This window comes from Cucumis sativus, chromosome 5, assembly GCF_000004075.3.
Source record: "Cucumis sativus cultivar 9930 chromosome 5, Cucumber_9930_V3, whole genome shotgun sequence".
Lineage (NCBI taxonomy): Eukaryota > Viridiplantae > Streptophyta > Magnoliopsida > Cucurbitales > Cucurbitaceae > Cucumis > Cucumis sativus.
In genome coordinates, this window is record NC_026659.2 from 23,622,290 (window position 1) to 23,647,679 (window position 25,390).

Sequence of the window (25,390 nt, forward strand, 5' to 3'; positions counted from 1 at the left end):
ATGATGAATTGAATGAATCAATAGATATGGTTGAAGAATTTTCAATTAATTTGGTGCATAAAAAAGAATGTTCAGTAGTTATTGCATGTTTTATTCCTAAATCTAATGCACATAATATGAATATGATCTTACATATAGAAAACAATCAAATTTTGGTTTAGTTACTTCAAAGTAAACATTAAGTTCCCATTCCAGTGGTTCTTAGAAACCCTATTGTTAATTATAGTTTTCTTTCTCTTTAAAAAAAATGTTTTACAAAACCCAACCAAAATTTAAAAATGAAGACTAATTCAAACAGTTACATATATTTTTTTCCTTTTGAAATCTTGCTTAGAATTCAAATGTTTTTATGAAATAAAATTTTCATAAACGGAAAATAAGAAAAGAAAGAAAGAAGAAAGCTTATAATTGAATGAAAAGATGCATGTGATTACCAACCTCATTTAAGTTTAAATCGACAGTAGTTAAGTACAGTATAGATCAAATATGAATAACAATTGATAGATGCAATTTATTATAATTGATATTATTTTATTTTTTTCTTTGGGGCTAAAAGCTTATTAGATACTATAAACTCTTTATGGTCTTTTTATATCTATTTTAATACATGTTCCATTATTATTGTATTATATCTTTCTCTTCAAATTTGCATGGGACAAAATACACACATATATATATCTTTAATAATTGATAGATTAAAAAGGATAAAAAAAATTTTTATGGTTATAAATGTACAAAATAATTAAAGTTGAAATGAAAAGGATTCTAAAAATATGAAAGTAAACGTGAAAATTACTACTATACCAACAAAGTGTACACTTCCATTTTAGTGACTTAACAACAAAAATTTCAAAGCAAAACTTGATTTGGTGAGCAATCCTATATTAGATGATCTACTGAAAATTTCATTCTTAGAAACCTCGAAAACAATAATGGAGTATCATGAAATCATAGTTTTTATATGTATGAATTGCACAAATTAGGGAAGTAGTGGTTGGCCCTTCTGTATCTATTCATGAATAATGTTTTAGATTGTGTATTATATATAACCCTATCTTTACCTATAATATTGTGTAATTTGAACATTGAAAGCCATAAAATCATATGTAGAAGCCTTTTATATTCCTTAGTTATAAAATAAAGAAAGACTTAGATTGTAAGTTGTAGGCAATGGGAAGGACATGATATTGAGTTAAGACTTGGAATGCAAATGATTGTTATTTCTTGTAATAAAAAAACCCTATAAATTGATTTTGGTTGGAGAGATATTACCAAACAGATCCTCTCTTTAGGTTAAAACTTCCCTAAAGAAGTACAAAAGTTAGGTTTAGGAAAGTGAATTTGTGATGAGGATATATATATTATTATAGAGCAATCAAATGGGTATTAAAAGAACAACATTCAACAACAATAATAATAAGATATGAAAAGAAGACACAAAGTTAAGATTCTCAAAAGTAGAAAATGAAGGTTTTTGAAGAGTTAGTTTACTTTACAGTTACGCCACGCCGTCAGTTTTAATGTGTTAGGTTGAGAAAACGTTTTAAGTTTCCAACATTACTCACTATCACAAAAGTTAATGCTATAATTAGGACTTTGATGGTACATTTTAGAAAAATAAAATCTCTCATTATTTAGTACTAGCTACCCCATTCCTAATTAAAACTTAATTCTATCAGAAAAACGACTCAAAGAAAAAAATTATGGATAATTGTCTAAATAGAAAAATATTCCACGGATGCACGTGAGTTTGAGGTTGAGATGGGTTGGATTATCGCTATCGTGTTATTTCTTTTAATCTTTTTCTTTTATTAACTTAAAATACTTAAATTTGTTTAGATAATTAAAATTTCGTTAAATATTAAAATCTAACCTATCTATTACAAGCTTAAAAACAAACCTATTATAATAATATATATAACATTAGAAATTCAAGTTGAATTAGGTCCATCTAAATTTAAAGAAAAACATAAATCATTCAATCCAATCGAACCCAAAAATAATTTGGATTGAATAGTATGGATTGTTCATGTTGTTGGGTATGAAACATCCTTGACATAATATCACTTTATATCAATAATAGACATCTATATTGAATGTATTAGTGATGGAGACGACGAAATTTTAGTATATTTATAAATATTGTAATTTTATTTTGGTTGAATTTGAGAAGAATAATAGAAAAGAAAAGATTTAAAAGGGAATTGTTAATAATAAATAAGGAATGAAGAGAAATTGTAGAAATAGAAAAGGAGAGTATTGAAAGAAAGAGAATTGACAAAAGTTGACTGAGTTTATGTCCACAAAAAACGAAGGGAGAATCAAAGTCAAATAAACTAAAACCTACCAAATTCTTAGAAATTTCCTAACATGTGATTATGTGTATATATATATATTGATTGGGTTTACTTAATTATTATATTGACCCATTAGGGCATTACTATTAAATTTGCCAAACTCATCAATATTAATTAACTTTGCGCTCTCAACGGCGGTGTTTTCACAATAAACTAACTTTGCCTAACCCAAAGACATCATCACTCCCACTCTCAATCAAAACTTTTTCTATATCACAAACTGATATTAATATATGTTTCTCATAACGACTTTAGTGCTATTTTTCTTAACCTATTTGTTTCATAAGTTATTAAATCATATACTTATTTTTTTTAAATTACTAATTTTGAGCACGAATGTTTTTAGTAGAACACATTAGGAAGGTATTGTTTGAAAAAATGTCCTAAAAAGAAAATTCAATTCAATAACTCATACAGTCTAATTCATTTTTAGGATTGTGAAGCTCTTCTTTGATAAATGTGTGCTTGATTAGCCCTTCTTCTTGAACCATTTTTTAATAATAATAATTATCATTTTTGTTGGAATTAATCATATATCAAAGTTAGCAATATTTTCTTCTGTGTATCATTATGATGACGACTTATAATTGGCAATCACAAACTCCTAGATATACGCTTTATTTATAATATTATAGTGTTAAGAAATCACAAACTCCTAGATGCTTTTATAATATCATCTCCAAATATCAAATTTTCTTACTTAGTATCAATTGTATGGCTTTTAAACCTAATATCACATATTTGGTGCATGTTGAATAGTATTAGTACGCATCCCTAAAATGATATATGGATAAAGAATAACGTAACTTAAAATCAAACACATCTTTTTAAAAAAGGGGTGGGGTAAGTATTTTTCTATTTATATTTATAAAATATAATATTTAAAGTATGGTACCTACATGATACAATAATAATAACTATAATAATATATAATAAGACATAATACAACTCTAAATCCTAAACTCATTTTTATAAAAAGCTCAAGTTAAACAAACTAACAATCTAACACATAAATCCTATACCCAAACGATAATATAGTGCATCTCAAACATAAACTAAGAAGACAATCAATTGTTTTTTTTTTTTTCATAAACTAAAGAAAGACAAGTTTATGAATAAATAGTTTAAAAAAATTATCGCATAATTTAAATGTTTTTTTTAACAGTATAGAGTCATACTTCAAATTTCATGATTGATAATACATGTTAATGTCAATTTGAGATTTGTTCATGTTGAATATACATGTCTTAACTCAATTGACTATATTTATGCTCTAAGCGCATATTGCTTTCTAAACCCTACTTTAAGTGCTAATGTATTATAAAATGAATATCTCAAATGTGATCATGTATATACTGTCAATTTCGAGATTAGATGTTCAATTCTCTCCCTCTATCCAATAATTAAATAAAAGTGATTCATAATCAAATAGGTTTGAAGAAAAAGTTCTTCATACCACCTTTTTACAATCACATATATTCTAAATCCACCAATAAAATAGGAGTGGTATAAACATCAACTTGGATATAAAATTCGGTCATTCATGCATATATAGTATTTTACTAATGTGTTCTATATAGGTTTCAATCTTCATTTTACCACAAAATTTAACTAAAAGAAAAAATGAATTACATACATTATCTCATTGAGAAAAATATTGTATAAGAATTATAACAATTTGTTTAGTAGGACAATAAATAATATTAAAAAGCGTCAATCATAGAGTTAAATTTGTCTTAACTAAACAATCAATATATCATGTAATATAACTATGTGTCAAATGTTTTAATCACACACTACACTATAATAATGTTAGAATTATGTTTAAATAGATAAATGCATCTTTTATATATCCTTTAAAAAAAATTTATTTTCATTTTATTTTGTATCCTCCTCAGATAATTACAACTAACTATTTAGGTTTTTCATAAATTATACTTTTTTTCTTCTCTTAAATAAGTTGTACTAAATTAAAACTACAAATCTCATTTGCAAGTGTCTTTATAAGCTAGTTCTCTTAAGAAATTGCTAAATATTTTTAAAATGGTACTTTAAAGCAGTAAAACAACACTTAAGAAAACAGATAAGAATGATCTTAAAAGTTGAATCTTAAAAATCGAAATAAATGCCTCCCAAATCCAAATCATAACCAATAAAATCGAATACACAAATATAGTAACAAAATAAAGAAGGAAATCAAAACAAACACAGTATCAGGACTAACTAATTACCCAAAAGTGTAGGTGGATAAACAAATCGATAATATATTGCAAATTAGATTCACTATCCAAAAAAAAAAAAAAAAAAAAAGTGGATTTGAATTTGAAATGTATGCAATAATTGAATCACATGATTGACAAAAACAAAATTCCTTTTAATCTAAAACTTACAAGAAAAAAAAAAAAAAGAACATTGATATCAATCAATAGTAGGAAAAAGGATTAAATGGAATGATTTAATAATTAATTTATGAAGTTAAAGAAGGAAAGAGAGAAAAAATAAAAACAATTCTTTCTACTCTTAAGTTTTGAAAGTGTCATGAAATTTGAAAATTGAAAACTAAATATAATAAATAATAAAATGAAAAATGAAAGAAATAAAAAAAAGAAAAAAAGAAAAAAAGGTGGAAGACGGCGGTGGATGGAGGGGAAGGGTCAAAGCGGAGAGTGGTGGTTTCGTATGGACGTGGCTTTCTTTGGGTCCCACGCGCAATTACAGCTTCACACAAAATCAAAACCCTTTTCTTTCCCCCACACCTCACGCGCTCTTCCTTTAGACACGTATTCCTTCCCTTCCCTTCCCTTCCATCCCCTTTCTTCTTCTCTATTCACTCCCTCTATTTCTCTTTCTATTTCCATTTCCATTTCCCTACTCTTTTTTTCTTCCTAATTCCCTATCATTTTCTTTTTTTTTTACAACCAAATTTATGTTAATAAATCAATCTTAGGATGTTTTTCTTTATCATATTATAAAAATTATGTGAAACATGAACATAAATTAAGTTATAATATGACACCTAACTTGATTATAGAGAAAAATATGTTCTTTTAATTTGTTATTAAATTTTGAAGAACATGTGTACTTATTTCTAAGTTTTTCTAACCTGCTGTAGACCGATTCTAGAACCAAATGTAAAATAGTAAAAAGATAACAAGAGAAAATGGAAGGAAGAGTATGGACATGGATGATCTCGAGCACACTCGAAGGTGAGTTCATAAGAAAAATACGAGAGTCAAAGACCCAACATAAATCAAGCCTTAAAAGGGATGAGATATTATATGTATGGCAGGGATGTTGGACCAATTGACCAAAGAAGATTCATATGCGATTTGTCCATAATTGTAGAGCCCTCGTAAGATAAGAAATTAGTAAATATTTTATAAGAAAAAATTGGTTAAAGAAAAAGGGCTAATGGAAGTTTGAGCCAAAATAACCCTTCACCTCACTTGGGATGAATTCCAGCCTGACCTATACGATGGTATGGGTTGAAAGCCCAAACCAACTTCCTTCCCCTCCATCAATGATCATATGAGTGAGGGCGTGAGTTTGAGATACAATCTATCAACAAAGATTATGAACCCTATATCTGATTTTATATGAGGTATCTTAAGTACCCTTCAACTCCTGCTCCATCAAACATTTTTCTTTGTTTTATTACATGTCTTCCCTTTTCTCGACCAAAATTTGACATCAACACAACGTATAACCTAAGTTTTTTTAGAATAGATATATTTGGTCTTTGTGTTTTCAAAATACAACCGTCTGATCCTTAGCTTTCAAGAACATGTTTAGAATATCTATCCATTTAATTATCATTATTTTTATTATTAATGTATGTAGTTATATTACATTTTGAATTAAATAAATATTTAAAAATAATTTTAGAGAGAAGAAGTAATTTTAGAATTATTTTTCTAGTTTAAAATAAGTCTGTTGTGAAAACGAGACATCAGGAACAGAGAAAATATATTAAAAATAATATAAATATATAAATAAATAAAATTAGAAAATTAAGAAAATTAAGAAAATTAGAAAAATCTTAAAATCATACCTTTTATTTGACAAGCGTAAGATGAGTTAGATAGTGACTAAGAGTCTATGTTTACTTGACACGTAGATTAAGAAATAGGTCTTATTTGAACACTAGGTATATACGACAATAATAAGACAGATGACTTGATTAGATAATAAATATCTATATATTTATTTCAATCTTACTCGTATAATTACTAGACTATTAGAACATATGATTAGTCACTTAGAATAATTACAATTGACATGTCCTTGGTATTTTTTTCTTTTTTTTATATTTCTAATCCCACAATCCAACAAAGTTGTAATATTTTATAAGTGAGAGTATGATATCAAATCTTGTAATCTGTTCTCAATTTAGCCTTTCAATGTTTCTAAATTTTTTAATTGAGTTATTTTCTAAATATAAATATATTCATAAATAAAAAAGAAGAAAAAAAGTTGAATGCATCATTAAATGATGAAAAACAATGCATCCATCTATAAAAATCTCTCCTTCATCCTAAAAATTCATTACCTTCCTTAGCTTAAAATATGAAAGTGACAATTATATATTTTCTTTAATAATTTACAGAAATAAAATAAAAAACACTGCATCTTTATTTTCTTTATAAAAAAAAAAACAAATTTTTATTCACCACAAAAATTTTAAAGTAAATAATTTTAATGTGGAAATACAAACGATTGTAAAGAATTTACGGGTGGCGTTACTATATAAACCCTCTCTCTTTCTCTCCAACCAAAACTTGAATCCATTTCTCTGTTTCTCTCTATTTCTTTCTCTCCTTTTTTCTTCTCTCAACATCATCATCATCATCATCCCCATGGGGAATTACATTTCTTGCGCCTTAGCAACGCCCTTGATCAAGAATTCCAAGGCCGTCAGGGTCGTTCTTCCCGGCGGCGAGGTCCGCCAGTTCCGGGACTCGGTGAAGGCGGCGGAGCTCATGCTCGAATCTCCCAGTCACTTTCTCGCCAACGCCCAATCTCTCCACATCGGTCGCCGATTCTCCGCCCTCGCCGCTGACGAGGAGTTGGAATTCGGAAACGTCTACCTAATGTTTCCGATGAAGAGAGTTAACTCCGTTGTCACAGCGGCGGATTTAGCCACGTTCTTCATGGCTGCCAACTCTGCAGCCAGGCGGATTTCGAGCGCTAAGATTAGGGTTTTAAACGAGAATCGGAATCTTCAAGCATCGGAAGCGATGCCGAGAATTAGCGATGGAAATGAAGGACCCAGGTTGAGTTTGGAAGGAGTCGAGGGATTTCCGATGCATCGATTGTCGGTTTGCCGGTCAAGAAAACCATTGTTGGAGACGATTAAAGAAGAACAGATTAGGTCAAGATAGGTAGGGAAATTTCAATAGATTGTAATGAAATTCCAACTTCAATTTTTCTGATCTGATTTGATATGATATGATATGATCTCGATTTTTTTTTTTTCTTAAGAAGATGATGAATTCCGACGGGGGATTGAAATTTCATTTGAACAGAAGTTATTTAATGGCGAAACGACACCGTTTTGCCTCTTCTCCTCTATTCCCATTTTTTCATCATTAGCCTCAAATTAAAACTAATGGTAATTAAAATCAAGTAAGAAATGTTACTCAATGTATATTAAATAGCATGTACAAACGCAATCTTATTTAAGAGTAGAGAAGTTATATTTGCAATTACATTTGAATGGATGTTATGTTTACAATTACATCTATAAAACGTATAAGATGCATTGAGATGAGATGTGGTTGAGAGTTGAGGTTACAATTTACTTTTCCTCTCTCCCTATCTCTTTCTAGGTTTAATCAAAAGAAGAGGCATGAGAAATGGAAAAGTATGATTAAAATTTGTGTTTGTGACTTCAAAAAATCAAAGGAAGAAAAAAAAAGGAGATCGGTTTGGGGCTTAAGTTTGTTGGATCTAAATGACTAATCTTAACAAATTTCATATTTATTTCTATGATAGTGAGTTTGGACCTTAATTTCAAAAAGAAAAAAAGAATCCTAAGGAAAAGTGCAATCTCAACTGACAAAGTTGTTCGAATCATTTTTTTTACATTTTACTTTATATATATTCTTTTGTTAAACTTTGCCTTTTTCTTTTACCTACATCTAATGGTATTCTTTTCCATCCTTTTATATATATATAACTCACAATTTTCCTAAATAAATGTAATATGTTTTAAAGAAAACTATGTAGAATCAAATTAAAATATAAACCTTGATTGTTTTCTTTTTAATAATTATTTTTTTTCTTTTTTTGTTTTGCATGTGATCTTGCTTGCATTGATTTATGTAGAATATAGTGAGAATTATAAATTGTAGAGGTAGGCAAGATAAATTGAAAAGATTCAATTACGTGTCAGTTTAAATCTTATATTTAGAAAATTATAGATTATATGTAAGAAATTTGATTGTGTTATATATATATATAATAATAATAATAATAATAAAGAGGTGGGTTTTGTAGAAGGGCATAAGAGTCTTTTGGGGTGATGAAAAAGTCAATTGACAGCAACGACCGTACTTGTGGTTGTGAATTTGATTGTGTTTATTATTATTATTACTTTTTGTTTTTGGCAATGGCATGCAAAATCTTCTTCGAATTAGGTATTATATTACCATATGCACATTTTAAAACCTTCATATTTATAACATTTTTAAAACACAATCGCACTACACATATATTATTATTATTATTAGATATTTTGAATTCTACATTCTAACACTTGTTTTTGTTGGAAATAAGACGACTATCTATGTTTGTACAAGGTTTTTTTTTTGGGTGAAAACCAAAATCACTACCAAGTGATATAGAATCATTCTTCTACTCTTGTAAACTCTTGTAATCTTGGCTCTGGTTGATTAAATCTTCATGTGTGAAACAAAGAAGAGGACCTTAAGTCACAAACATTCATACAAAAATAGATAATGTTCGCATGACATGGTGTAGGCTACATAATGTTTAGTACAATCTCGAACCATTCATGATTTTTATCCATTTTAGAATTTTTTTTAATCTCCGTTCATTTTGATATGAGTTAGTTAGACATTAAAAGATAACTTTAACAAGCACTCTCTTGTAAGAGATGTGAATAATTGTGTAGAGGCTATAAGGGGTCAAATGAAAAATAGCTCGAGTTAAAAAATAAATGTGTTTTGACATTTCGCCGTATGTATCATCCTACAAATCCACACTTTTTTTTTCTTTCTTTTTTGTGTTGTTTTCTTCTTCTATTTTTATGTTTACGTTCTTCTCTATTCTCCAAAATTAAAAATCATTATGCAGAAACTAGAAAGAGAAAGAAGATTAAGAACAAAAAGAAACAAGAAATAGATACTTAGAACAAGAAAGTGGAATGAGAAATTATACACGAACGAGAAATGATATCTAGATACGAGAATCTTAAACGAGAAATGAGTGCTTTGAACTAAAAAGAGAAATAACAAGTTAGTCATGAGTGAGAAAAAAGTACGTGGTGAAAATTTTGAATATTACATCGACCTAGCACAAGTACAAGAACGTACAAATTGAAATAAGAGGTCTGTAAATGACTGATCTCACGTACAGATGAAATTGTTTTTGTAAATTCAAAGGCGGTTGATGTCAACATAAGGCCATTAAATTTCATTTCAACTTACATCTAGATGTCATCCATATTAAAAAAAGAACCCCTAAAGGAAGAACGTCATTCTTTCCTTTTAACTTGACTGATACCCATTCAAAATTAATACTAACTTAAACTTTGAAAGGTTAAAATGAATATTATTTAAACCCCAATTATTATTGCTCCCATAATCCAAACATTGTTTAATTAAACCAAACTAGGTCATTTGATACAAATAATTAGCTTTTTATACGAGAAACTAAAAAAAATGCTACATTTTTAAAAACTAAAATATGCTGTCACAATTTAGACCTACCGAAGTTAAAATATAAGCCAATGGAATATAATTTAATCAACCAAGATATCATAAGTTCAGATAAACACCCAGTATTTGTTTAAGTTTTTTTTTCTAAAAAAAAAATGAGTTGAAGCATTACACGATTGGCCCAATTATACATAGGGCTACCATATATATACACAGATATCTTTTCTTTTGTATTTTCCTTTTATGTACAGAGAATTTCTAACACAAGCAATCATTCTAATCAACTGCATAACATCAAACATCTAACCTTTTTTTTCACTTTTGAGAAATTTCTCTCTTTTCTAACCTTTACAATTGGTCTTTCCACCATATTTACTTGAAGCTGACAAGGATACAGCCATGAAACTTTCTGCATTAAGATATCCCCATAGCTACACCATCTTTCAGCCTCTAAATCAAATTTCTTCTAGCTGGTATAAAACTTACCGAACACGGATAATGTAAGGCTGAGGTTGGGGCGATTGGGATGTTGAACTCCGAGCAATACTGGATGAACTAATGAGTGAACTAGGAGATGTAGCCAGCTAATCATAGACACCGAAAAAAAAAAAAAACATAAATATAGTAGAATTGTCACTGAGAGGATATTACGAACATGTCTGTTAATTGAAGGGGAATGATTCATTAGATTGTTTCAGGCGCTTACGAAAAGTCGGCGGCGATGAACTGCAAAGACTACTTTGAACATGACATATATTGGTAGAAAGATCCCAAAAGTTCGTAGGCATATGGTCTGTCATTAATGGGGAATAATTGAACTTTAGGAAGAAATATTGGTTTTGCATTTGTTTGAAAACAAAGATAATGTAAGATTTCTTACCAGAAGCAGAGGGAAAGTGTGACTACCGCTTTCATTGAATATGAGGGGAAGAGAGTGCCTCAAAACCAGAAGAACCATGAACTACAAAGAAAAACAGAATTAAGTTAATTTGGATGACATCCATTAAATTAATTGTGATTTTGGAAAGAACTTTGTGTATACAGGGAGAGAAAAATTACAATGATAGCAACTGAATGACAGCATAGCACGCTGGTTGCAGCAGACGCTGAGAACTCATCATAGCCAGAATCAGCAACGTTACGGTTTGATGAAACCATTGCTATATAGCTCGGATTATCCAAGTTCCTTCTAGAAATCTCCCAGTTCCCTCTGCAATGAAAAAGAGGTCAATCAAAGGAATTCAGAAAATTCTCAAGTTCAAGCAGAAAAAACATTACAATTATTGCAAGAACATTACCTGAAGTTCATTGGGATACGCCCCATTTCGAATAATGGAGGAGGAGCTGTGTAACCTGGTTTATATTGCTGCAAATCATAGTTCCACATTTCAGTTTCATTATACAGACTCCATTAAACAAACTGATATGCCCGAGGTGAAAAGGTGATTCTGCTTAAGATTGCAATTTTACATAGATGAATTGCTTGAAAAAATAACAAAACTAGGAGAAAAGAACTAAAAAACACTGCACTCACCTGGCGGCATATTTCACAAATTGTGTCACCCTTCTCGTTACACCACTTCTGTATGCATCTTCGATGTGCATACTGCAAAATTCAATGGAACATGTCAAGAAAACTTGCATGTGGATATCCATGGATCAAAATATCAGCAGTTGTCGGAAACTATTATGAAAATGATAAAACTATTTGAGGCACAATATATAGTTACGGAAGAGATTTTCAGATATGGAGAAATATAATTGATATAGAAATTAAAAGCAGCATAGTTTGGAAACGTGAGTTTTGTTTGAGGTGTAAACTTCATAGTAAAGGTGCATTAGAACGATGCATCCGTGTTGCTAAAGTGAACTACAATGACAACTATGACATACATCAATGTGCTTGCTTTTAAAAAATGTAAAGAAAATTGTCACTGGGCTCCATATATAAATCAAATGTAAGGCACAAGAAAATCAGATATATTTGTTATGTAGATTGTAGATGGAAAATTTGCCAATTTCACTCAATGATCAGCAATGAGTTCATGAACACACCTTAAGGCTGCCACAGCACGAGCAGGGTGTTTCCATGTTCGAGTCTTCATCCTCATCTTGGCATATTCTACATTCCACAATTTTCTTTGGAGATTGTACGTTATCAAATCCCATATCTGTGGAAGACTTGTCCCTCTTCAAACCATCCATGGCAGAGGAGGTCGCTTCCGTCGATGGCTTTCGACTCTCAATCGCTGCTTCTAATGTCGACTCCGTCAACAACCGATCAACCAGCAAAACAAAGTGATCCCCCATACTCAAAAACTCCCAATATCAGGAAAAAATGATTTCACAATCTTTAAACTGACCAAAGACCAGAGATATAAGAAATAAAGCCTTGTTTCTTTCCAACGAATGGACTAAGTTCTAAAACATAAGACTAAGGATTAAATAAAACACGAGAGGCAACGACAAAACTAGATAAATAGGAAATACCGGCTACAACAAACAAAAGACCATAGGATACCCATATCCTTAACAGAGCTATATGTTAATTTAAAACTCCACCATCCACCAATAACCTTCCTAACGGAAACCCAGAAGAGAAATACAGGAAAAAGTAGAGACAAAAGTTTAGAACAAGAAAAGGGTTGAATGGAGGAAAGTAAACACCCAGAACAGAAAAGGCATGATGAAAGACAAAAGAATCAAACAGAGGACACGGGAATATAACAAAAGGGAAACCAATAAAGAAAGGAAAGAAAGGAGGAAGAAACTTACAAGAAGGGGATGGAATCTTGTTGAAGCAAAGAAAACTGGTATGCCCCCCTCCGATGTTTCTGAAGGAAATTAGCCAGAGTTTTCGGAAAGAAGATAAATGGGTGGGTGTGACACATGGATGAATGTATTCCAAGCTTTGTGGCATCAAGAGAACCAAGAAAAAGAAGCTATGAAAATAAGTTTCTGCCCATAATTCTCAGCTTGGCATTTCATCAAACACTTCGGGTGCCTGTTATATATTGCTAGAAATTTTCCCACTTATGTTAAGCGGCAAATGTTACAGAGAGAGATGAAGAGGGGCCGCCAGCCATGATGGCTCTCTCTCATTTTGCGGTTTGAAGCCGCATCATTGCATGAGCTAATCAAATGGGGTCAAAAAATGCTTCTCTCTTTGGTCTTTTATGATGAAAAACATCAAGAAATTGTGAGATTCAGCTTGGTTATATTGTGAATTAATTGCATGAGATGGAATGAATTACAAAAAACAGCAGAATGATGTACCTCCTAAGTTTTGGAGATATTTGTACGAGTGATTAATTCGATTGACCATTACCTAAAATTTAATTTTCAACATTAAGAACACCTCTTCTAACTTGTAATGGTCTTTACTTTTAATATCTAAATTTTAATTGTTATTCAAAGTCCAATGCAAAATTATATTCATAAGAAAAAGTGAAATTTTTTTATTTTATTTTATTTGAACTTTGAATAAGTTGATAGAAAAATAATTTATTCTTAAATTCATTAGTTTTTATTATTAATAATAATTGCTTCCAAATGAGGAGTTGTTTGTTAAAGATTTGGGACAAATTAGTTTTTATTAATGGCAAGAAATTTATTGGAATACAATCAATAGATGTTAGATGTAAATGAATATTTCAAAAGGTTGGAAATAAAATTGAAAGATAACCAAAAATATATGTATTCTCCCTCTATCTTTATCACCGTCTATAATTTTCATTTCAAGTGTATTCATCTCTTACTTTAGTTTTTAGTTCAAAAATCATTTTATAAAGTTTACAGTTTATAGAATCTTATGCATATAAATAAAGCGGTTATAAGTTTAATTTTCAAAACCTATAAAAAAAAAAACAAAACAAAACAAAACTCATTTGATAATTTTCTCATTCTTTTTGTTTTTAGTTTTTAAATATTAAATTTACAATAACCTTTTGGGACTATATGTTTTTTTTAATCCATTTTTCCCAATATTTTAAAAAATAATGTTCAAGTTTGAAATTTTATTTTTTAGTTAATAGTTCATTTTTTATCCAAAATGAAAAATAAAGAGTTTAATTAATCACTAAAAGAATAAAAAAATCGATTTGGATTGATTGATTTTTTTATTGTTTTTTTAAAAAATAAAACTTGATATTATTTCTTGGTTGACATTTTCGCTTAACAAATACAAAATGAAACCATTCCAACCACATAATTTTGAAACAAGAAAAAATGGACAATTTTACTAAAAAAAATTATCAAAATAGATTCAAACCATAGATTAATTGTCTATTTTTTATTTCATAATTTCTAAAAAATGAACAAATCAATAAATAAAAAAAAAGAGCATTTCAACATTTTGTTAATTTTCTTGGTTAGTTTCATCAAGTAAATGCACAAAGAAGGAGAACGATAAGAGAAAAAAATAACGATACATGTATAAATTGATATAACTCAAAGTATAAATTGATTGCATCTAATGTTTGTTATATTATTGTAGCACTCTTTATGGTGATTTGTTTAGGCATGAAAAAGAAATTAGGTTTTTAGGAATAATACCTAAACCTTAAAAACAATTTCTAAATTATATATTGTATGATCAAAGAGGTGTAGTTGAACCAACATGTTTCATTATTCCACCAATCATTCGTCCAATAAAGGTTTCAATTATTTACATTTTACTATATATACTATATTATTTATACACGTGTCCAGGAAATAGTGATTACATGACCCATTAATTATTAATTATCAATTTAATGTTGTTATTTCATTTTCTAAATAAAAAAAGGTTTAAAAATTTTGAACCACAAAATTCATACATATGATGCCCTTAAGTTTGCTTTTTAATGTTTTCAAGTTTCAAACAACTCACATGTACGTGTTAATTTTGTTCATCTAACTTAAACTTTTTAGTAACATAACATGTACTTAAAATAATGATAACATACTTTAAAATATTTATAAATACGTGCATGACACTCCAACACTACACTTGAAAGAAAATGAGTTTTTAGTTTGAAAGTGTGAATCATATATACATCAAATGTTCGAGATATTTAGTTCAACAATAGTTAATTGGTAGATTGAAGCAAAAATGATTGAAGTGATACTTTGTGTCTTAGCTAAATAGTTTAATAAAACAAATCATTTGATGGTAGATGAACCAAACAAAATAATGAAGAAAACCTACTAAATTAAGCATTTTTTAAACAGTAATGGTAAATTTGAGAAATTACCAATTATAAATATATCATTCATTCAACAATAAGTTTGAGAGAAGAAATAATAAACAAAGTTAAAATATATATCATCATTATTGGTCCATGCTTTTGTTTCTTTACGTTCCTCTTCATATGAACAATCCTTTAGGCAAAAAAAAAAAAAAGTGGATTTGTTTCAAAATAAATATAGTTGAGAAATAAAAAAAAAAACTAGGACTAAATCATTAAATTGAATTTAAATAATAAATATTTTCAAATATAGTATAATGAACCAAAATATTTTAATGGCTACAAGTACATTAATAGATATTGATAAAAATCTATTAGTGTCTATAATGAATAGAATATGAGATTTTTTTATATTTTGCAAATATTTTTAAGAAAGAATTTTTTCCTTTAATAAAATAGTCGTAATTTGTAGTTATAGTATATATATATATATATGTATATATAGTTTTTTAGATAAGCAGGTCAATAAATTGGGCAACACTCAGAGAAATTTGATTATTGTTATAGAAAAGTATATAGATAGGGAGGAAGGGATGATTATAAGCATAAGGATGAGGAAATGGAAGAAGTAATACTAATTAATAAAGTTGAAGCCATAGGTGAACTAAATCACAAGAGAAGAATATTATGAATTAATGTCTAAGTTTACTCTTTCTATCTAACTCTTATTTCTCACTCTATCTCACTTAGTTTTCTTCCAAGATTTCCAAATTTAAACCCATGGTTTAAACATAAGCATTACAATTATTATTATTATTATTATCCTTTTAACGGTAGATGAATTATTGTTAATTATTGGAGTTGGTAAATGGAACAAGTTGGAAGATAATGGGCCTCTCACAAGAAAAGCCATACTAATGGGCTTACATAATGGGCCTTGCAAGCTTTACCTTTTTTATTTTTTGTTTTTTGGTGCACCTGTGCTGCACTTGACACACTTATAGTTTATTTTAGTTTATAGATAATTTTTAAAAGATCACAATATATATCCATTTTTCTTTTTTTACTAAAATAGTTGTAGTAATGAGAAAAGAAAACTGAAATTAATGAGATTTTAATAAGATAAAAAACCTGATTGTACATTTAAACATATCTCCACTATTAGATGTTGAAGTTTTTCATTATTTATCTAAATCACACTCATGCATGCAAAATTAGTTTAAACATATATTCAACATATACGAAAAAATACATACCTCAAATACATTCAAATACGATTATTTGACGCATCATTAAATATAATTGTATATGTTGATGTTGAGCAACCAACATCCATAATCTTTGTTAGTGTTATTAATAACCCTTTTAACTTTTTCTTTTTCTTTTCTTTCTAAAAATCATAGAAAGCAAGATTTAAAATTTCAAAGTAATTAAGTGTTAAAAAAAGTTAACAACCCAAGAATTCATTCATAAAACTATTACCGTATTTTATTTTATAACTATTTTATCACTCCTTGGTCTAACAAAAAATAACAAAATATGAATTAATAATTATGAATGGTCTTAGACCATTATAAACATCTTCTATTTTACTTTGAAGTCTCAAGATAGTATTGTTTAAATTCATGTAAGGTTTTTACTTACTTCACCTTCTCTAATTCTATTCATCATTTTGATTCCTCTATTTGAATCGCAACCTCATTTTTTCTATTGAAATTTTAGCATGACATTTCATTAGCCAAATATTTAAAAATATATCCCTAAGTTTATATTAGAACACTTTCGTTCTGAACTTTTATAAAAAACTGGTATACAGATATCGAAATAGATCGAACCTGTTTGATTGAGTAGACATTTCATGCAAATTATATTGACCAATTATAAACTCTTGAGAAGGTAATTAAGGAAATTAAAATGCAATAAAAGTAAAACTATGTCAATGAGTACAAGACATCTAATATAGTTATGATTTGATCGCTACCCAATTAAAATGCATTAAAAGTTGAACCCACCTGCTGATTCCATGTATGTGTCCTGTAATCGTAGTCAAAGTTCAAATTTCCTAACCCCCACCCAAATTGGGGATTTGAATTGCATACCAAAAATCCCAAAATCTGAATATCTCATACAAAATAATAATAATAAGAATAAGAATAATAAGAATAATAATAATAATAATAATAACAGGAAGAAAGTGCAAAGAATAATGGGGCTGATTTTTATAAGTTATTAGTTATTACTATTTGAAATCTAATATGACATGACAATCTTCAAACATTGGATTGAATTGGACTGCCCCTCATCCTTTCTATATTAAATAACCCACCACAAACTAACTATCTAAACTAAACATATTGTAAAATCAAAGACAGTCACAATCACAACCACAGTAACCCTCTTTGATTCTCACTTTCTTTTTCGTGTTTATATAATCAAAGGGTTCGATTCTATGAAACCAAACTCCTTCTTCTTCATCTCTAAACTTCTCCAGAATCAAAATTTTATAACATCTAGATTGAATCTACGCTCATCCCATTAGTGGGTTATTGCTCTATTTCCTTATTCTTTATTGTCATCCCTGACTCTCCTGCAATAATAACTGTCGTAGCCATATCAAGAAACATACCGTGTTCAACAACTCCGGCTAGCCGTAAGATTCTATCACTGGCGACCTTCAAATCGCCAATATCTTTCTTGAAATACAAATCCACTATGTAATTCTCATTATCCGTGACATAAGGCTCCTCCCCATCTTCTCCACCTACTGTCCGAAGCTTCGCGATGCAACCGGAGTCTTCGAAAAGGTTCTGAAGACGAAAGGCAGTGAATTTCCAGCAATAGGGCACAACCTCAACAGGCATAGCAAGGCCACTAGCGCCAATGAACTCCACAAGCTTAGATTCATCAACAATGACAATGAACTTTTTACAAACACATTCAACCATCTTCTCACGGAGAAGAGAACCGCCTCTACCCTTCACTAAATTGAGATGAGGATCGACCTCATCGGCGCCATCGATAGCGAGATCGATGACAGGGTGCGAATCAAGATCGGACAAAGGGATACCCAACGAAACGGCTTGGTCGTGGGTTTTTTTGGAAGTGGGTATTCCAACGATGTCCTTAAGCTTGCCTAGACGGAGAAGTTCAGCGATACGGTCGACGGCGTGTTTGGCAGTGGAGCCGGTTCCGAGACCGAGAACCATACCGGAGTGAACGAATTCGACAGCCTTGTAAGCGGCGGCCTTCTTGAAATCGTCTTGTGTGAAAATGGGGGGAGAGAGAGGGAGGGAAGAAGGAGGGAGAAGAGGGATGGAGGAATTATCAGACCCCATAAATTTGGGGAAATAAGGAATAGCCATGGTTGTGGAGGAAAGAGGAACAAAAACAGAGAGAAGGAGGTTAGGGAAACAGGGGATTCATGAAGGAGAAAGGGAAATGGGAAATGGGGGAGAAGGGTTAAGGGAAGAGAATGGAATGAAGGTGAGGGATAGGGAAAGGGATTGAGAATGTGTGGCGGAGAGAAATGGAAGCGAAGCGATAGAGAGAAGAAGAGAGAAAGATAGGGTTTAAAGAAGAAGGGGGAGATTTGTGTTTGGTTCTCGAGAAAGAGAGGGAAAATGGGGAATTTATAAGGCTGGAAAAAAGGCTACCGGTCCTCTGAAGTTCAAAAAGAATCAAAACGCCTAAATTATAAATAATATTTGTTTTCTTTTTTTTTTCTTTTTCAAAAAGAATAATTAATAAATTAATAAATCCTTGCTTTTGGCGTATTTTAAGCAAAAGGTTGGGATACAGATTCCATTTAATAATTCTTTTGTTTTTGTCTTTCTTTCATTTTATAAAATAAAAAAAAAAAGAAAATACTGTAAATCCCAAACCCTACTAATACTTTTGAAAATTATGTTGAGAAAAGTTTATTGCCCATCCCAAATCAAACTTCTAAAATCTTGAATATATTGACTTAGAAAATATTTGTATAATATTAAGTTGTGATATGGAAAAATAGGAAGGAAACAAAAGAAAATAGAGGATGCATGTGTGGAATAGTGTTTGAGAGAGCTTTGTTCATTCACGCCTCCAAGATAAAGACTTTAGAATTCGGTTTTTACATCTTCCAACAACCATTAAAAAAAAAAAAACAAGGAATTTAATTAATTATACCAAATATTCCTTCAACTTTAACTTTAGGATAAGTTTTTAATGGATGCTCTACACTTTGAAATATTCATACTATATTACCATTGACCTTTGAAATTTGTTTTAAAAAGTATTTTTGGGTTTTTAATTTATTCCAAAAATGAATGAGAATCCTTTGTTTAGACAAATTTAAATTTGAACATGTGTATGTATATATTCATGAAATTGTGTATAAAGATTAACATCCATCTAAAAATATACATCAACAAGTTACTAGGTCAAAGTAGCAATTTTTTTTTAAAGCAAACTCTAACTAAAGTCTATTTTTATGTTCCATGTAAGTTGTTCCATTTATGGCAAATAAAACATATATTTTGGATTCATCCCCAAGGGCATGATGATACAATTAGAAAGAAAAAACTATCAAAATAGTGACAATTATTTGTAGTTAATGATGGCAAAACAATCATTATGGTACACTTTTTAACATTTATCTTAAGTTATATTTTAAATTTTTTATGTTTAAGATGAAATTCTTATTTAAAGAATTCAATGATAATGAAAATGAGATTTTAATTGTTTTCTCATTGTGTTTCAGTAGACAATTCAAACATTCCAATTTGACAGATGGGTAGTAGATTAGATCATATAGAGAAGTTCTTCCCCATAAGACATAAAGTTTCATCCCTATTTTATTACATTTTCCCATAAAGTTCAATCCCTATTTCCCTAGAAACAAATATGAGCTATCTTGACTTGAATTACATGTATGGTACAAAATGGTGGTCCAATTCTCAAAGAGAAAAAGGCTTCTTGGAAAGCTATTGGTAAGATTTTTTGGCAAAAAGAGATTTTGGAAATGAGAGATGGAAGGCATCAGCATTATTTGCCTTTTCTACAAATACACACATATATTAATTATTATTATTGTTCTTATATTAATTAAATCTTGAAAAGGATTGACCAAATATCTCAATTTTCACTTTCATCCTTTTCTTTTATGAGCATATTCCCAAATCAATGGTTGACATTACTAAGCACATTGTTATCTTCACTTTTTCTTTTCTTTTTCTTCATTCATATTATTGATCCATTTAGCATTGTGTTCCACTAACCTACTTTTCTAAAAATCCCTTTATTATAATATATAAGCGAATATAATAACTTTTAATGACATAAAAGATTTGTAAGTGATACTAAAAGCTTACGCCCAAATCACGCAATAATATCATAACAACGTATAAATATGTGGAGATCCGTTGTTATTACCAAAATGCTATCAAACCTTATGTCCTCGACTTAACCCATATTGGTAGAATCTTCAAGTTTCTAATAAAAGAAGTGGTGAGCCTTGGAGGATATAGTCATAGTTAAGATCCATAATTGAGCTTTATTTGAAAAAAGTTGACTTGAACAAGAGCTAGACAAATGAACCGCTATTTGAGCAAAGATTTAGTGATCCTTCGTTCTTTAAAGAAAAGATTATTGAAAATGAGACATAAGTTTCCCATTGACAGAATAAGATGATGCTTATGGGTATGCAGATAAGGAGCAACATTTTCATTAGTATGATGCCTTGTAGACGGTTTCTTAAAAAGGTGTTATCTAATAAAGCATGTAACAATAAACCAAAGTTACAACAATTCCAAAAACATTAAAAAAAAAAAAAAGTAAAGTTGAATACAAAGTTTGATAATCCAATTCGATGCAATACCACTTGTGTATCGAGTTGCTTGCAAGTGAGAACAAGAAAGTTGATCTCACTGAAAAAGTAAAAATAGATTATATTTTCGAAATGTTGGTTCCCAAAATTAAAAGCAAGGTTGATAACTAAAGAAACAGTAAAAGAGGAGAAATTTAACACAATAACTTATTTTAGTGAAAATTACTTATATCTGGAGAGCTTTTATGTTCAAATGGAAAAAATTGATTTATTAAGATTCAAACGAGTATAAGTTTATAAGTATGCTAAAATCAATATGATACGAAACATATATAATATTATAAATCAATATAGATCTTCACACAATGCTACCCTAGCTAGGATTGACACTTCTAGTAACATTTATATAATTACTAGACATCATGCTCCTCTGAAATTAATAATCAAATCTTCATATCAACTAAGTCTTTCATTATAATCTCGTCCTTCCCCATATTCATAGATCAAACTTTTTTTGAACCGAAGTGTTGAACAGTACACACAAAATATTCTTCAACTGAAGGTAAAGACTTACCTTGCAATTGAATATGTTGATTGAGGTATACAACTACGTGATTTTTCCTCTTGATTTTTTCTCAATACAAATATCAAGGTAGTCAAGCAGTTATTTATAAGAAAGGTTCATGACAATCCAAATAATATGATGTGTGGCAATTATCCCCAAGAAATCAATCAAAGAAATCTAAAAAATCTAAGAATGACTTGACGAGATAGATTGCAATATAATATCTTTTTACTATATATATATTAGGCCATCAACCACCCAATCATCAAATCCCTGATATTGACAAGAATTGTAATATAATTTCTTTAATAATCTTGAGGAGATTTAAAAAAAAAAACATAATATATATTATAAAAAATACAACAATCTCCAACTTTAAATGAAACTTCTTTCATTTGGGATATTTAAGTTTTCTCTTTAAGTGAGAGTGAAGATAATCGAAACACCACCTTACGGTCGTCAACACTTTACAATCTCACATATCGATATTAATAAAATCTACACTCTCAACAACCTCATAGAGGCAATAATATATTCTTACGATGTTATGTATGACACTTTTTTTGAAGTGACAAGATAGACAAACATATCATAGGACAAGTCCCACGGCAACCTTCAAAAACTAATATAGCAATCCATCCCAAATCTCAAACTCTAAAACTAAAATCAATATAGGTGAGAGTTTATGCTCAACCAATTAAATATTATCTTCCGATCCACATTTGTAGAGAAAAGTGGAAGATAAAAGGGAAACAATAAAAAAACTAGTGGTGCTCTTAATTCCTAAATTTGACTGCAAAATATTCTTCTATTCACTTTGGATTAGTTTCATTCAAATATTTTCATATTTTTCCAAAAGACAATGGCATTCAATTTCAAATGTCAAAGCATATAGTATTTTCTTGGAATACTCTTTTTCTCTCTTTTCCTGTTTTTCTTCTTTTAATTCTTTATATGTAGAAGGTTTCAATGTAAGATAACTTTTCCAATGTTTGATATAATTAACAAAATACAATTAAAAGTTCAATTTTAATATAGGATTGGTAATGTTAATAATGTATAATTTTCTAATATGCAACATTTTTCACATGAGTGAGCGTGTGAGCTATTTTTAACATGCATAGTTAATATAAAATAAGATGGATTAAATTATAATTAAGTTTATATAATCTATTAGCTTTTACAGTCGTGTCTATTAGCTAAGTTATTTTTTAAAAACTTTATAAAATGTTTAATAGGACATTTCTAACTTATAAATTTTCTAGTAATACAAGGATTTCAAACATTAAGTTGTCCAATAAATATATGAATTTAAAATTTCATATTCAATAAAGTTTATAACATGTTAAATATTTTTTTAACGAATTAATCCAATCTAAAAGTTAAACGAAAAAACCCTATAGAACTAAAGGTGAAGTTTGTTTTTTTTTGGTTTGTTTTTTAAAGGGTTTTTTCAAAAGAATAATGAGAAAATACAAACTATTAAGTAAAAATAACACAAGAACTTATTACAATTAGTTTTGCGATAAAGCATTAATAGTGAGTCAATTTTACCAATTTTGAGGATTCCCTTCTTCAAACTTGTTAAAGATTAATAGTGATTAGAGTGAGAGTTTTATAACCCACAACATGCAATTTAATTTTTGAGAAAAAAGAAAAACGTGCAATTTAATGAACTCATAATATAATATTTATGAGAAAATAATTAAGAGTGAGACGTGGAATTATGAATGGATGAGTTGGAAGTTGGGCAATTTGGATGGCCAAGACTCTCTTGGTTTGTGAGCCAATAAATAAAGACTTTATCTAAAATAGATTGAATGTCAATGAGTGTGTACTCTATTTGCCATCTTTTGTGAACTAATACATCTCATTCTTTTTTCGCTAGAGATTCCATGAACCATCTCCATCAACTTTTAGATATCATTTCTAAATATTTCACAACTTTCTAATATTGATTAAAAATGAATTAATTAAACTTGACATTTAAAAATCAAGAATATGCATCTAAAGTATATAGTAATATATATCAATGTAGCAGCTCAAATGAAATGTAATAAAGTTAATGATCAATTAATGTACCGAATGCCTTTTAAAGTAAAGATTTGAAAATTTCGGACTTTGGATAAATGTAATAAGAAATTAATGAAGATGACAACAACAAATTGAATACGCTTAGAAGCCATCGGTGTGTCACTTTCCTGTTTGATTTTTTATGAAAAAAATCAAGATTTAGAAACTGTTAAGTTTTGAGTTATTGTAATGCTAAAAGGAAATAAGTTATTTTCTTGTTTTTTTTTTTCTCTTTTCTTTTTCCTTTTTCATGAAAGAACTGCAGAAATTGTAGTTTTCATTGGAAAATGACATACAAGTTAAGCCTCAAATTTTGAAGAAAAAAAAAGAATATCCGATTATGCAATCGATTTCGTTAAAGTTTAAACAAAAAATAATTATTTCTATTCCAAACCCTTCTGTCACTTCATTGATGTTTGTTATGGTAATTTTGGAGTAATGGACAAAATTGTGGTGAGAAGCTTGATATGCATTAAATCAGTCCAAAAAAGGTAACTGGAGCCCAAAACAATACATTATAAGACCCAATAATAGGCCCAATGAAAGAGAAAGGAATGGGCCATAACCCCATTCTGAGTTCCTTGGCCTCGAAAGCATCTAGGTCTAAATGAGATTTGACTACTACTAAGCTTACATCTTTACAACAAATAAGATTTAACTCAACTTTGAAAAGTTGTAAGTCTATTGTTCAATTCCAAGGTCATAGAGAATTCCTCACATTGGATGCATAGAGCGCAACTAGTTTAAGAGGATAATTGAAATGAAAAAAATTGTATCGGTTTGATCTATTATTACTACTTAAATCCTCAATATTGAATTATCAAGGTCAATTTTTAGTTGTTTCTTAGAGCACTGTTGCCTTATAAATATGTTTAAATGTTTTGTAAGTCGTCAATTAAGACAATCGTTTCATAGTATTGTTTTTCTCTATTTCATATCAAAACTCACCTCTTCAATGAAGTAGTACAATCACCAATTGATGTTATAACAATAGTTGTCTAATTTAATTATCACAATCAAAACTCCAACTTCAATTGATAATTGATGTGCACAATAAGACATATGTAGTTTCGAACCACTACTATATAAAAAAATGTCTCTCAATGATGAAGTTAGTTTCAGATTTTAAAATATTGAAAACTCTCATTTTTACTTCTTTTTTTCAAAGTAGCCCTTGAAGGCTTTTATTGATAAATTCATACGTGAAAAAGTTGGTGTATGCTTAAATGTTGCTCAAGTGAACAAATCTAAACATATACAGGAAGTATATATACTTGGAGGTTAGAGTTGGTATAAAAAATCATAAAGAAAAAAGCTAAAAGTTGGGGTCATGAGGATGAAGGAAGGAAGGAAGGAAGAAGGCAATAGGTATGGTTCACGGATTAGTCGATGTATGTGTTTAGATTTGTTTGCGTGACTAGATACAGAGTTTACGTACATAAATCTCTAAAGACAAACACTTAACAATGATTGTTGAATAATTGAAATCAATTCATTCTCATTCTCAATGCTGGATTGAGAAA

The 25,390-nt window shown here is 29.3% G+C and overlaps 3 protein-coding genes across 5 annotated transcripts; 1 reads left to right on the plus strand and 2 right to left on the minus strand.

The window, feature by feature from the left end:
• Positions 1-7,122: 7,122 nt before the first annotated feature.
• Positions 7,123-8,004, plus strand: LOC101213469 (hypothetical protein). Its single transcript, XM_004150811.3, has one exon. It carries the CDS (start codon positions 7,214-7,216, stop codon positions 7,736-7,738), a length of 525 nt encoding a protein of 174 aa, XP_004150859.1. The 5' UTR covers positions 7,123-7,213; the 3' UTR covers positions 7,739-8,004.
• A 2,333-nt stretch (positions 8,005-10,337) lies between these two features.
• On the minus strand, positions 10,338-13,596 carry LOC101213226. 3 transcript variants are annotated; one of them, XM_011657161.2, is made up of 8 exons: positions 13,034-13,596; positions 12,314-12,577; positions 11,793-11,864; positions 11,557-11,624; positions 11,318-11,468; positions 11,139-11,219; positions 10,965-11,051; positions 10,338-10,842 (listed from the first exon to the last, which is right to left on the minus strand). In XM_011657161.2, the coding sequence occupies exons 2-8, from the start codon at positions 12,566-12,568 to the stop codon at positions 10,741-10,743; spliced, it is 816 nt and encodes a 271-aa protein (XP_011655463.1). In that variant the 5' UTR covers positions 12,569-12,577; positions 13,034-13,596; the 3' UTR covers positions 10,338-10,740. The 3 variants fall into 3 exon arrangements, with proteins under 3 accessions (XP_011655463.1, XP_011655462.1, XP_031740863.1); XM_011657160.2 differs by having other exon boundaries at positions 12,314-12,616; XM_031885003.1 differs by having other exon boundaries at positions 12,314-12,513; positions 13,034-13,594.
• A 4,025-nt stretch (positions 13,597-17,621) lies between these two features.
• Positions 17,622-19,051, minus strand: LOC101212988 (probable ribose-5-phosphate isomerase 1). The gene has a single exon (XM_004150809.3). It carries the CDS (start codon positions 18,786-18,788, stop codon positions 17,970-17,972), a length of 819 nt encoding a protein of 272 aa, XP_004150857.1. The 5' UTR covers positions 18,789-19,051; the 3' UTR covers positions 17,622-17,969.
• Between the last annotated feature and the right edge of the window lie 6,339 nt (positions 19,052-25,390).